This window comes from Apodemus sylvaticus, chromosome 4 (assembly GCF_947179515.1).
Source record: "Apodemus sylvaticus chromosome 4, mApoSyl1.1, whole genome shotgun sequence".
In the NCBI taxonomy this organism is placed as follows: Eukaryota; Metazoa; Chordata; class Mammalia; order Rodentia; family Muridae; genus Apodemus; species Apodemus sylvaticus.
This window is the reverse complement of record NC_067475.1, coordinates 145130516-145144656: the sequence shown is the minus strand read 5'-3', so window position 1 is coordinate 145144656 and position 14141 is coordinate 145130516. Positions and strand designations below refer to the sequence as shown.

The 14141-nt window shown below is 37.5% G+C and overlaps 1 protein-coding gene across 1 annotated transcript in view; it reads right to left on the bottom strand.

Moving 5' to 3' along the window:
- The window catches only part of Naaladl2 (N-acetylated alpha-linked acidic dipeptidase like 2), a 145835-nt gene extending 132553 nt beyond the window's left edge, over positions 1–13282 (bottom strand). Inside the window, exon 1 of the mRNA XM_052180981.1 lies at positions 12789–13282. Coding sequence (XP_052036941.1) covers positions 12789–13282 — 494 coding nt within the window. The remainder of the gene's footprint in view (positions 1–12788) is intronic.
- Positions 13283–14141: the final 859 nt, after the last annotated feature.

Below are 14141 nucleotides of genomic sequence, written 5' to 3'. Positions count from 1 at the left end.
GACTATTAAAATGTGCATAAAATGTATTTTGAAAATAACAAGGATTATATTCACATACAAATGGTTTTGATTTAAAATTTCCCTAAGCAACTAGTATATGTTATTTTATTTTCCAAAATAACACAGGGAAGGAAGATTTATCAAGGGCACCCATGGGCTACCTCTATGTGCTTTCAGAAAGATTTATTGAAATCCTGTCAAAAATTCTCCATGAATCGAAATGTATGTTTATTACTCCATTATAGAAACTAGTACAGTAGTTCAAGTACATAGAGTTGCAGAGAGGGGAAGGATGATGGTTTATAAACACAAAGGCTGACAGTGCTGACACCTGGACCAGACCTTCTAGCCAGCCTGCATTTAAGTAAGTCAAATGGAAGGCATTGCAGGCAAAGTATCTGCTTCCAACCATCCTCATTTACCGGAGGATTAGCTGCGACTTTATCTCTCATCTGCAAGTTATATCCAATCAGTTAAAAATAGGAACATAATTCTGCACGACTCTAAACAATTCTACATTAAGCAATGCCTTATCTAAAAGTCAGTGTAATGAGGTTTTCTGTATGACTAAATTACCATATCCTATGCCTTCTTTTTTTGATTAAATGTAAGACAATGTACATTTGTAATGTGGAGAGCTCAATTGTAGAACAGCTAATTACCTCCTTGAGAAGCCATCAGGGTTGTTTTTTTCTTTTTTTTCTGATATAGTCACCATTTGCATAGATTGACTTATGACATTTGTTATATACATAGATATTTTTCTTTAATTAAAATAGCAGTACATTTATGTTTACTTCTTTATCCCAACTTTCTTGCCATCATCTTCTCTATTAAATATATAGAAAGAAAAAAGAAAGGGAACAGAAAAAGCAGGGTGTAGGAAAATCAATCAAAATTAGGACAAAATGGGGAAGAACAAGAAGCAGGCAGTAAAGCTATAGATTGAGAAGAGCAATCAACAGCATAAACAGTCCTTTGTACAAGCACAGAAAACAGATCCCCTAGCCTCCTGGAGTCGGAGGAGAAATATAGCACTAACACCAAACTCTTACTAGCACTTTGATGACCCAGACATTAACTCATGGCGCTTCATAAACAATATTTTGTGATTTCATTTATAAATGGACATGTACAGCTGTAAATATTTATGGAAAAATATCAATGATAAATTTCTTAATGATGAAGTGGATAGATTTAGAATAGAAAGAGGTGGGGATAATGACAGTTATGAGGACTGAACACTGGAAAGACAGTAGGGATTGTAACAAGTAGCCTGGGCTAAGTACAGGGACAGTGGAGAAGCAAAGCTCTTTACATTCTCATATTACTCATAGGCAGAGGGTCAAGAAATGGGGAGAAAAAGAAAACAAATCATATATTCTGTTCCCACATGTCTTGAACCAACATATCTTTTTAAGGTGATCAAATTTGAAACAAAATGGCAGTTCATACAAACCAGGTATCTCACATGAGTAGTGGAGTGTGGGAAGCCATCACCATTGCTGCTGCTGCTCCTGCAGAATACCCTGGCAAAGTGTGACATTTAACTTCTTAGAAATGAGAGATTATTCCTGTTAGTTTCAATGAAGCCTATTCTCATCATGTGATCTCTCTAGGAAATCCAGTTAGAATCTAGCCAGCAAATCTTCCCTTCTGTATCTCTGAGTAGAAGTAAGGTCTGCTAATGGACTGGAGTAAATGCTCTAAAGAGGTTTGACACTATGGAGCAGAGGGCTTTGAGTCACGGGTATAGGAGACAGAAACAGGATGAAAATTTAAACAAGTTGCACATTTTTCATGCCAACAGTTTTTGCCAGTAAATCACAGATACCTAAATACAATATTCTTAGTGAGGTTTACTTGGTCTGAAGAATTTTATCTCATACATATAATAAATTATCTGCTAAAATAAGGTGAAAGAAAAAGAAAAGGATGAAAATATGAAAGAACATAAGACATAGAGAGAAGGCTCAGTACTTAAGATAGCCCAAATTCTAATCCCAACTCCTGTTAAGTGGCTCCCTACCTCCTGATTGTAGTTCTGGGGAAACTAATACCTTCTGGCCTCTGTGGACAGTGTACTCACAAGCAGAAGCCCAAACCCAGACACACATGTATACACAAAATTTAAGTCTTTCTTCTTCAAGGAAGAAGGAAAGGTGGGAATAAACAATTAAAAAAATTAGGAAATATTATAAGGATCTTCAACATTCTGATTGAGAGCTTGCTCAGAAACATAATCAACTGTGTTTCTGTTGCTCAGAAACATAAACAATGTTGCGTACATTCATAAAGAAGACTTTACAATGTAGCCTCACTTATGTCCGATTTACAGTATCATGGCAGTTACAAATTAAAACATTTATTTTGTTCAAAAGTGTCAAAATTTAAATAAGATTAGTTGCTAAAGAGCTTTATATTTTGTTCAGTGTATTTGTTAACAGAATGTATCTATTTGAGGCATGGTAAGACATAGGTTCTATGAAAGGAAAAATAGGCAAAGGTTGACTAGACTTGGGATCTGAGAAAGAAGAAATGCACAAGTAAAGGGAAAGAAAAGGGAGACAGCATTATGACTGAAAAGTTATAGAAAAATATGGTTACATAAAATACATAAATACGTAAGTATGTGTACACACATTTTTGTTTGACTATATTAATTTAAATGAAACTATGTTACTTGAGGTGATAATGCTTCCTTCAAAACACGTGGAAGAGCATAAAAACAACAACAACAACAAAAAACAAAATTAAATTAAAAATGCAATACTAGGCATGGCAAACCTTTCTTTAAGTTACTGAACAGGGAAGGACAAAAGACTCCTAAAAGAATATAAGCTACTTTCTACCTTCAGTCACCTCTGAGAACTTGAAAGAAGGACCCTGTTCTTAAACATGCCAAACACTTGAGAAATAAGACTTGCAAGAATTAAACTGGACCTAGCCTGGAGGCCTCTTCCCTCAGGACTAGCTCTCATAATATCTAGAAGTTGCTATGTAAGCTGCCAAGGGAGAAAAATCAATCAATGCCTCCCACAAAGCTTCAACACCAACAACCTACAGTGATCAGCATGCCGATATATTCCAAAAGCACTAGAGTGTCACTTAAATCCAGGGGAAACCAACAGATGTCGATAGGATGTTGGGATCACTCAATAGGAAGGAATTAATGTCTAGTATTATATACCTAACTACCTACATATGGCTGGGAAGGTCACTGGCCATTGAGAAGAACTTACAACTGCCTTGTTCCCAAATTGTTGTAGTTCCTAGCTGTCTTCTAACATCTTTCTAAATATTTATCCAATGCACACCGATAAGTATAAAAGTATCTTCTCCTTAAAGCAGACAAAGCATTACAGAAATCCACCACTGGACCAAATTTAAAGAACAGTTTACTATGTGGTCCCTAGTCCAAATTGATACAATTACAAAGAAACCCCCTACTACACCTAACATTCAGGAAACATTTCAGAAGAGGAGCAAGAACGATTATAATAAGAGCCAGAGGACCAGGACCTCTGCTGCAAGATAATATTTATATGTGACAGAAACCGAACCTTGAAAGTCTCAACAATATGGTTGTCTAGCAATGTGGTTGCCTCATCAAGGTATGCACAATGGCAATATCAGTTGGCATGCTAATGAGGATGGGGAAAATTTTAAGCCTTATGACTGGATAAGAAGTCATAGGCAATTAATGGCTTTTGAGACAGAAATAATTGTCCTATTCAAATGGGCATCCTTATAGCTTACACAATCCCACTTTGTCAACGTCAAACACATGTATATGTGAGCTACATGAAATGGAATTCATAGGTGTGTGTGTGTATGTGTGTATGTGAGTGTGTGTATAAAGCCAGAATAATCAGTCATGATTTTACAGGGAGATATGGGAGGAGCTGAAGTGCCTAGAAGGGGTAGAAATGATATAAATACAATATTCATGTGTGAAATAATAAACAAAAGCCAAAATTAAAATAAAGATGTGCCTACGTTTTATTCATAATACCCTGAAAATGAAAACAACCTAGATGTCACTCAACCAAAGAATGGGTAAAAATAGTGTGGCATGTTTACACTTTAAAAAAACGAAATCATGAAATTTGTTGGCAAATGGATGAAACTGGAAAAGAAATTGCCTGGACCCAAAAAGACAAACATGGTGAGTATTGTCTTACAAATGGATATTACCTATAGAGTAAAGGATAACCAAGGTACACTCCACAGACACACAGATGTTACCTAACAAAGAATCCTTAAAAGGGGCAGGGTACAAGGATCTATCTGGGTAGGAGAAATAGAATAGATTACACAGATGAACTTTGGGCAGGTCGGATGGGAACAAGAAGGATCAGTTGGGGTGTGGTGGAAAATAATGGAAGAAATACTGGAATTTGGAGGAGGATTTCAGAGTGAGGTAGAAACCTAGTGAGAAGGAAACTCTAAGGAATCTGATGATGACACTAGCAAAGACTGGGAGTAAGGGAGTTTCTAGAACACCTAGAACTGGCTATCCTTTGTAACCAGGCAACATCTCAAATGGAGGGATTGGAACATAACCCAGTCAGAAAAGCTCAAACCTGCAGTTTATCATGCTTGCAAATGTGCTGGGACCAGAGTCTAGCATAATCCTCATTTGAGAGTCCAGAGAGACTTCATCCAGCAACTGATGGGAGCAGATGATGAGTCCCAAAGAAAAATATTAGGTGGAGCTTGAGGATATCTATGGAGGAGGGGCATGTCAGGTTGGAAGAACCAGAAGAGTAAGGACACCACAGGAAAACAGAAGAGTAAGGACACCACAAGAAAACAGAAGAGTAAGGACACCACTGATCTAGAAGTCAGGCGGGCTCCTAGAGATTAGGGAGCCTGTATGGGTTTGACCTAGGTTCTCTGCAAAAATCTCTTGTCTAAGTAGCTTTGTGTTCTTATGAAAATAATAACAGTGGCTGCTGGGGCTGCCTCTGACTCTTTTTTTTAAAAAAAATTATATTTGGATGTTTTCTTTATTTACATTTCAAATGTTTCCCCTTTCCTGGTCTCCCCTTCAGAAACCTGCTAACGGATCCCCCCTACCCCTGCCTTTGTGAGGGTGCTCCCCCACCCACCCACTCCCACCTTCCTGCCCTGGCATTTCCCTACACTAGGTAATCAAAACCCCTCAGGCCCAAAGGCCTCTCTTCCCACTGATGTCCAACTATGCCATCTTCTACCACATATTTGGCTTGAGCCATGGGTCCCTCCATGTGTATTCTTTGGTTGATGGGCCAGTTCCCGGGAGCTCCAACGTGACTCTTTTGAGACCTGCTTCCTCCTACTTGGTTGCCTCATCCAGCCTTGATGTAACTTGTTATGCTGTATTTAGTTGACATCCATGGGAGTTCTGGTCTTTTATGTTTGGATGTGGACAGAAGAGAGGGTGAATCTGGTGAAAAGGAAAAGTGGAAAGAGAGACTTGTAGAAAGGAGAGAGAGGTTATTAAGTCAGGTTATACTATATGAGAGAAGAACAAATGAAAAAGGAAAATGTATCTACAAAATAAACTCAAAAAAGTGTTACATATACTACATCCCTTTTTCTACTATAATATTTTATTTGTAAACCTATAAAATCTGGGGTAGGGGCAGATTTTTTTTTAAAAAGTATTAGCTCACATAAGCACAAAAGAAATGCAAATAAAGTCAATTAAGAGATGAAAAATGGTAACATTATTGTTGGTCTATCAAAAACAAACAGTAATGAGGACCTAGAAGGCTAGGAGTTCCGCAAGGCAGTTTCATAACACAAAGTAAACAACTAAATTAAACTCTCTGAAGTGGTTATTTGCTTCCAGGCATTTATGGAAAAAAGAATAATTAAATAAGCACACAAACATTTATCTCTAAGAATGTTTGAAAGAACTTAAACATTCCCTTAAAAGGAGTGGGAGTAAGAAAGTTCCTCTCACCTATAGCACTTACCACAAAGCAATATGTTAATGAAGCTATTTATACTTATATTTATTCACCTGAAACATTGTTCTAAATATATTTATTTAAAGAGACATCTAAAGTAGTTATCAAAAATATATGTGGCACAATGCAATTCTGTTTACTCATAGTTAAAGGTGAAGGGATTTCAAATTATAATTTGTCTATATTGCCTTTAGACTTACACAAAATACAATTAATGTGGGAGATAATTAGAGTGCTTCTCTAACTTGCCTGTAGTACATACTTATGTTTTCATCCTATTCATGACATATGGATTTTCAAAAGGCAAACAAAAATTTTTGCTTCAAGACTATATTCAGGGTTAACATAATGAAATAACCATGCTTCCAAAAGGAATCTACAGACTTAATACATTCTTCAGTATTCCAACCTAATCCTTCATAGATCTTGAAAGGACAATTTTCAGCTTCATATATAAACACAAAAATCCCAGGATGGCAAGAACAATTCTGACTAATAAAATGACTGCTGAAAGTATCACTATCCCTGATCTTAAATAGTACTACCAAGCTCTAGTATTAAAAAGAGTGTGGTGTTGGCATAAGAGCAGATACTCTAATGAATGGATTTAAGACACAGACATAGTCCACACACTATGGACATTCGATTTTTCACAGAGAACCCAGAAATACATGCCAGATAAAACACAGCATCTTTTTGCACAAATAGTACACATTATATTAAATCCCTGAATAAGAATGCAAGTAGATCAATATTTAACATCCTATACAAATCTCAGCATCAAATAAATCAAGAATACTAACATAACACACACACACACACACACACACACACTTATGGGAGGAGGATTTCAGGGTGAGGTAGAAACTAGTGTGATGGAAACTCCAAGGAATCTATAATGGTGACACTAGAAAAGTTGTGTGTGTGAGTGTGTGTGTGTGTGTGTGTGTGTGTGTGTGTGTGTATTCCATGTGAATATTGTGATAGACTAAATATCTTATGAAAATATATTTCTGAGAATTTTGAAGCTTTTGACAATTTTTCACAATTTACTCATGATATTTATTCAATCTACAGAAAACTTAATAAAGAAATCCATCAAAAATATTCCCTGTAAAGAATATTTGTAATATATGCATGTATGTGGGTATGTATGCATGTGTGTATATGTCATAAATTTTTCCTGTGATACTCATTCCTATTATAACATAAAGAGTACTCTGAAAGCAAAGCAAGTGGAAATCACAACTGAGAGAGAAGTTGGAGTGTACATTTGCCTTCTCAGAGAATTGGAAAGGATTTTGGAGAAGCTGGCTTTGACTATGTCAACAAATGTCTTCAGTCTTTTAGTAATCTTATTTTCTTTTATAAATTCTACAAGACACTCAAATGCATACTTTTCTAAACCTATTGTGTGTGTGTGTTTGTGTGTGTGTGTGCATGTGTGTGTGTTTGTGTGTAATTTGCTAATTATATTTGAAAGTGGGATTTGCAATTAGCAACTCTCCAATCATCCTCTAAGAATAAGGGGATGTATGCTGTTTAAAAAATAACACGCATGTGTACTCTATCAGTGCAAACATGACTTAGGCCTATGAATTGTCTTGCTTTCTTTCTGCATATATTTATTCATAGAGACTAACTCTTTATATCTCTACCTGAAACCAACCCAAAGTATAAAATACCGGAAATTCTAAATCACTAATATGTTTTTCCAATGAGCCAGTATTTCTTCAGTAAAATGTAATCATAAGAACTTTGACATTTTCCCCTAGTCTAACTATCCCTAATTTGTAGCTTTGTAGTCAAAGAAAGGAGAGAACTCAGTCCTCTGAGCTTTGTGATTCTGAAAATTATATCTTGGAGCTCTATTGCCAAAACAGTTCCGACAGTAGTTCAATAAGCTCTGAACCCTTGATGGCTCTTCCAGACCTAAGTTCCAATGAGAACACAATCTTTCCCTAAACACATGGTTAGACATATCATAGTAATATCCTAGTCCTTGTTCTTGTTTCTGCCCTACTTAAAGTTCTATTATTGTAGCAGAATGCCATGACCAAAAGCAACTTGGAAGAAAAGTCTTATTTTGCTTACACTTTCACATCTCTGTTCATCATTGGAGGAAGATGTACCAGGAACTAAAGGAAAAACAACAGCAACAACAATAACAACAAAAACCAATGAAACAAAACAAAATGCCCCCCCCCAAAGAAAACAAAAGAGAAAAAGTAAAGCAAACAAAGAAACAAATGCCCAGAGACAGAAACTGGTGCAGAAGCCACAAAAGATAACCTTTTTTTATTTGATATATTGTTATGCTAGGCTTGATCCTTATGGCTTGCTCAGCCTACTTCATCCATAGAACCCAGAACTACCAACCTAGAGTGATTAAAAAATGCACCACAGCCTTGCCACAGAAAAATTTAATGGAGACAATTATTCTCATTCCAGTTTCCCAGTAAGTATATTGCATACCAAGTTGACAAAAAACAATCTATAGTTCATAAAAGGCCTATGATTACCAAGATTTGTGAGAAAAATTTGTAACTGAGTGAAGATATTATCCAAATGTTTAGAATAAACATATTTAAACTGAAAGCTTCATTTAAAATAACCATGTGAATAAGAAAAACCAGGGCTATTTTACATAGGATAAGTGAGTTTATGACTTACCATTGGATAATCCTGTAGACTAATCCCTGATGAATATTTATTTGGGGGCCAACTTTAAAATATATCATATTCTGTTGATTTTTTTTAAATTTAGTTGAAAAATAAAACTCATGTTCCTACAAATTCCATTGTGGGGTAAATAATATTCTTACTTAGTCATTTCTTTAAAGTTTTACCATCAGTTTTTTTTACTTAAAATAATACTACAAAGCATTTAAAAGTATTTACACTGTTAAAAATAAAAATTCACAAGGTGGAAAGGAAATAGATATCCCAGTTAGCAAATAAAATGCATCCAGAATTAACTCTAAACTAGCTAAGCACAAGTAAAGAGAAGAAAGTGGGTTTGAGCCTATGAGATACACTGTGTTCATAAACTGGAAACTAACATATAGCTACAGATGGAAACTGGTATGAACAATATCTGGGACAAGCTGGAGACTCAGACTGGGGAGACTCCTGGAAGAAGATAAGGTAACTCTAGCTGAGTCTGATAGTAACTGGAGATATGGATACTGAAGGCAAGAGGAGGGAGGGGGCATGAAACCCACCCACAAAACCTTCAACCCAAAATGTATCCTCCTTACAAATATGTAGGCATAAAGTTGAAGCAATACCTGGTCCAACTTGAGACCTATCCCATAGAAGAAAGATAACCACTGACACTAATGATGATACTCTGCTTTGCTTGTAGATTGGAGCCTAGTATAACTGTCATCTGAGAGGCCTCATTATGCCACTGATGCAGTGACCCAGAGCCAAACATTAGTTGGAGCTCAGGGGGTCTTATGGAAGAGTGAGTGGACAGATTAAGGAAGCCTGAAGAGCCAACGACACCACAAGAAGACCTCCAGAACCAACTAACCTGTGACCATGGGGACTCAGCGACTGGACCACCAACCACAGAGTATCCATGGTCTGGACCTAGGGCCCCAATGCATGTTTTTTATTCAAAGTATTCTTTATTTACATTTCAAATGATTTCCCATTTTTCTGGGTCCCTACTCCCTGCAAGTCCCATAAGCCCTCTTCTCTCCCCCTGTTCCTCCATCAACTCCTTCCCACTTCCCTGTTGTGGTATTCCCGTATACTGCTGCACTGAGTCTTTCCAGAACCAGAGGCCACTCCTCCGTTCTTTTTGGACATCATTTAATATGTGGATTATTTCTTGGGTATTCCAAGTTTGTAGGTTATTATCCACTTATCAGTGAGTACATACCATGACTGATCTTTTGAGACTGGGTTACCTCACTTAGTATGATGTTCTCCAGCTCCATCCATTTGTCTACAAATTTCATGAATTCATTGTTTCTAATGGCTGAATAGTACTCCATTGTGTAAATATACCACATTTTTTGTATCCATTCCTCTGTTGATGGACACCTGGGTTGTTTCCAGCTTCTGGCTACTATAAATAGGGCTGCTATGAACATAGTGGAGCATATGTCCTTATTACATGCTGGGGAATCCTCTGGGTATATGACCAGGAGTGGTATAGCAGGGTATTCCGGAAGTGCCATGCCCAGTTATCTGAGGAACCGCCAGACTGATTTCCAAAGTGGTTGCACCATCTTATAATCCCACCAGCAGTGGAGAAGTGTTCCTCTTTCTCCACATCCTCTCCAGCACCTGCTGTCTCCTGAGTTTTTGACCTTAGCCATTCTGACTGGTGTGAGGTGACGTCAACCAACAGATTGGGAAAGGATCTTCACCAACCCTAAATCTGACAGAGGGCTAATATCTAATATATACAGAGAACTCAAGAAGGTAGAACCTAGAGAACAAAATAACCCCATTAAAAAGTGGGGTACCGAACTAAACAAAGATTTTTCACATGAAGAACTTCGGAGGGCTGAGAAACACCTTAAGAAATGTTCAACATCATTAATCATTAGGGAAATGCAAATCAAAACAACCCAATGCATTTTTTAGCAATTGAGTAGATTGACCTCCATATGGAGCAGCTATCTCTTAATCTGCTTTGAATCCATTTCTCTTCGCTGGGTTGCATTGTCTGACAATGTGGGAGAGGATGCCCTTAGTTCTGCTGCAACTTGCTGTGCCAGGGTGGATTGCTGACCATGGGATCTTCCTCTTCTCTGAGAATAAGGGAGGAATATGCATGTGTGTGGGGGGGACGGTTGTGAGAATTAAACAGGGAGGGAGTCTATGATCAGGATGCAAAGTGAATAAATTAATGAAAAAAAAAAGAGAAAGTAACTATTTTATCGTAAAACAAATTGATTCCGTGGGTCCCTTACAGTATAGCCTGGATGTCCTTAGTGAAGTAAACACAGCTTCATAAGGTTCTATTTTACCTCATGTCTTTGTAAATTTGCATCCTCTGCCAGAGATACCTACTTTTGAAAGACTTATTCCCTCCTTGTCTCAGCCTCTGACATTTTATGAGAAGTATCTCAGCTTCAAAGTCATCCCCTTTCTGGACTCAGCGATTAGAATCCCCCCTGAAGGGGCAGGAGGAAGGTGGAACACTGTGTTTCTCAAACCATCTAGATGTGCCCAGTGTCTCCAACTAAGGTTGTAGCCTGCCTGAACTAGTGTATATAAAAAATATCACTTTCTACCAGTTTATTTTCCTAGGTTTAGTGCCGGCTTTGTACTTGGCTGCCTTAGCATTTTCTGATTAATTTCACATTGTTCATCACTGATGGAATAACAGGACTATAGAGTATCCATTGTTTGGGGGCTAGAGTGGTCCCTGCCTTTCAAACACAAGGATTTGAGCTCTAGCCATAGCACCCATGTAAAAACCAGGCATGAGTACAAATGATGGCTATAATCTAAGCAGTGGGAAGAAGAAAAGGGAAAGACATCTGAAGTATGCTGGTTAATTAGCTACATATACAAACAGCAGTCTCAATGAGATACTGTCTCAAAGGGAAAGACAGAGAAAAAATAAAGAAGACTTCTGCACCCTCTGAAACCCACACAACACACAAAATAGAATAAAACATGAGTATTCATTGCTTGAAATATTGGAGGAATGTACTGCTTCATAGGTCAACTCCTAACGGACACAATAGATCTTTATAAAACAAATTTAATAGAATTCAATATAGAAATTTTACTTTGGACATTGAAATGGAAAGCATTATCACCTGCCCATTTCATTTCCCGCAATGCTTACACAACAATGAAAACCAGACAAGCTGTGCAGGGGATCTGCGTTCCCATATGTCTCTTAGATACGTATTCAGTGAGAGTATTGGAATTCATCAGCATTACTGTGCATAACACACACACTAAGTGTAAGATTTCCCTGGAAGATCACTGGAAATGCACACTTGCCAGCAAGCCTGCAGTCATATAAATCTCGGTGGCCCACAACACACATTCTGGGGAAACTGCACTGCTGGATGCTATCCATGCACAAACAACTAAAGGGCTCTTCGTGTCTCCTAAATTTCTTGGAATGTAAGATTTTCTTCTTCATCCATTTTACTATGTATCTAAACCAGGAAATCCTTTACAACTCAGTTTGCACCAATAACAAAACACAATCATCAAGTTGTCAACTGAGTGACATTGGAATTCTTTCTAACAACTCAGATTAAGCCCTCCATAAGAAGGATTTATTACCTTTTAACTAAACAAACAATGCATGCAGGTCCCACAGCCATCCATTAAGTAACAGTAGAGAAAGGATCTTTGTGGACTGTCTGATATGTGGAAGATCATGTGTTTAAACAGAGAGTGGCTACTGGAATGGCAGGAACTGTGAGGTATCAACAACTCCTAATTTCCCTGTGAGTACCTTAGAGCAGTTATCCCATACAAAGATTGATTTTATTTTGATGCCATTAAAAATTTTAGCCACATGAAAAAATATCCTAGTTTTTATTACCTTTCTTTCAAACTGTCCTTGTATATTAACATGGGTTAACAGGGTTTCTCAAATGGAGGAAAAGAGTGGTGATAGTTACTATTATCAATTAATAAAAGTACATCATAAATGGATATTGCAGAACCCAGATCCATAAATCTTAATTTGTGCATCCTTCCAGAAGTTTCTATTCCTGGTGTAAGTTGTTCCTATTCACTTGAAAAACTTAGTTATACATACAGTTAAAGCTCTATTCTCAGATTTACTTTCCAAGAAATACATCCCAACAACATTCATTTCTCTACACCTACCTGAAGGATTTCTTTATATCTTCTGCTTTGATTGTCTTGAGAATATCTTGGTATAATTGAGGGTTATTTGTTCCTGGTGGTGGGGCATCAGAAGGACAATTCATGTGTGCGTAATAACCTATTATAATTCCCAAAATAAATAGAGTGGTAGCTATGCACAGTATTTTTAACATGTAGCAGAAGTTGCAGTGGTTGTTCTTTGGTGCAGATCTTGTGTAGTGGGACACACAGTCAGACTCTTCTTGAAGTCTCTGGAATCTTCCTTTGGGTGATGTTGCTGGTTGAATGGAATCAAGATGGAGGTCTAAAGTCTCAGAGTGTCCCAAATTCTGATGCTCTGCATTATCTGGTTGAAACTGGTCAAACCCAGGCTCTTCCAGTTCCTTCTCCATATCCCACTCTAAATCAAGGGCAGTGGCTTGAAGGTCGTCATTGTCTAAGTACTGGGAATGTCCTGAGGTTCTTAGATCTGCCTTAACCTTCTGATAAGCCATCTTTTTACCTATGGAGAGAAAAGAAAATGAAAATTATACTTTATTAAAATAAGTAGTTTTTCTTCAAATTTGAAAGTAAAAACAAAATATAAAACAAGAAAGCCTATTTGGTTATATGAGTTTTAATGCTTAGTGTCTGGACAGATGGCTCAGGCATGTATAACTCAAACACAATGGTGTATGTTCAAACTCCAATACTCATGCTAGAGGGCTAAATGTGATAATGCAAGCTCCTGTTATCATAATACTGGAGAGTTGGAGAGACACAGATTTCCTAGGGTTACTGGACAGGTATCATAGATAAATATGCATGCTCCCCAACTTGTCTCAGTATAAAGAGCAAGATATAATGGCAGGCATTGTCCCTGACCTTGACATGCATGCACACATCTGTGTATGTACAGCTCCCTGCACACACACACACACACACACACACACACACACAATCTCTGCAGTTACAGAGAGTGACAGGAGTACAGGAATGTCCATGGTGTGAAACAATGAAGCCAATTTTAGCCATGTTTAGAAACAACATTAAATAATTTTCAGAGAGATGCACTAAAGCAATGATTTGATTTCTTAAGAGTAGAATATGATAAAATACCCGGTGGTGGCACATGCCTGTGATCCCAGCAGTCTTGGCGGCAGAGGCAGGTGGATTTCTGAGTTCAAGGCCAGCCTGGTCTACAAAGTGAGCTCCAGGACAGCCAGGGCTATACAGAGAAACCCTGCCATGTAAAAACAAAACAAAACAAAAATACCCTGTGGTGGCTATGTACAGTTCAGCTGCTTCTGAAAACAAACCTAAGATTAGAAGAGGCAAAATAGATAAAGCAGTGTAAGTTCTATAGAGCTGTAA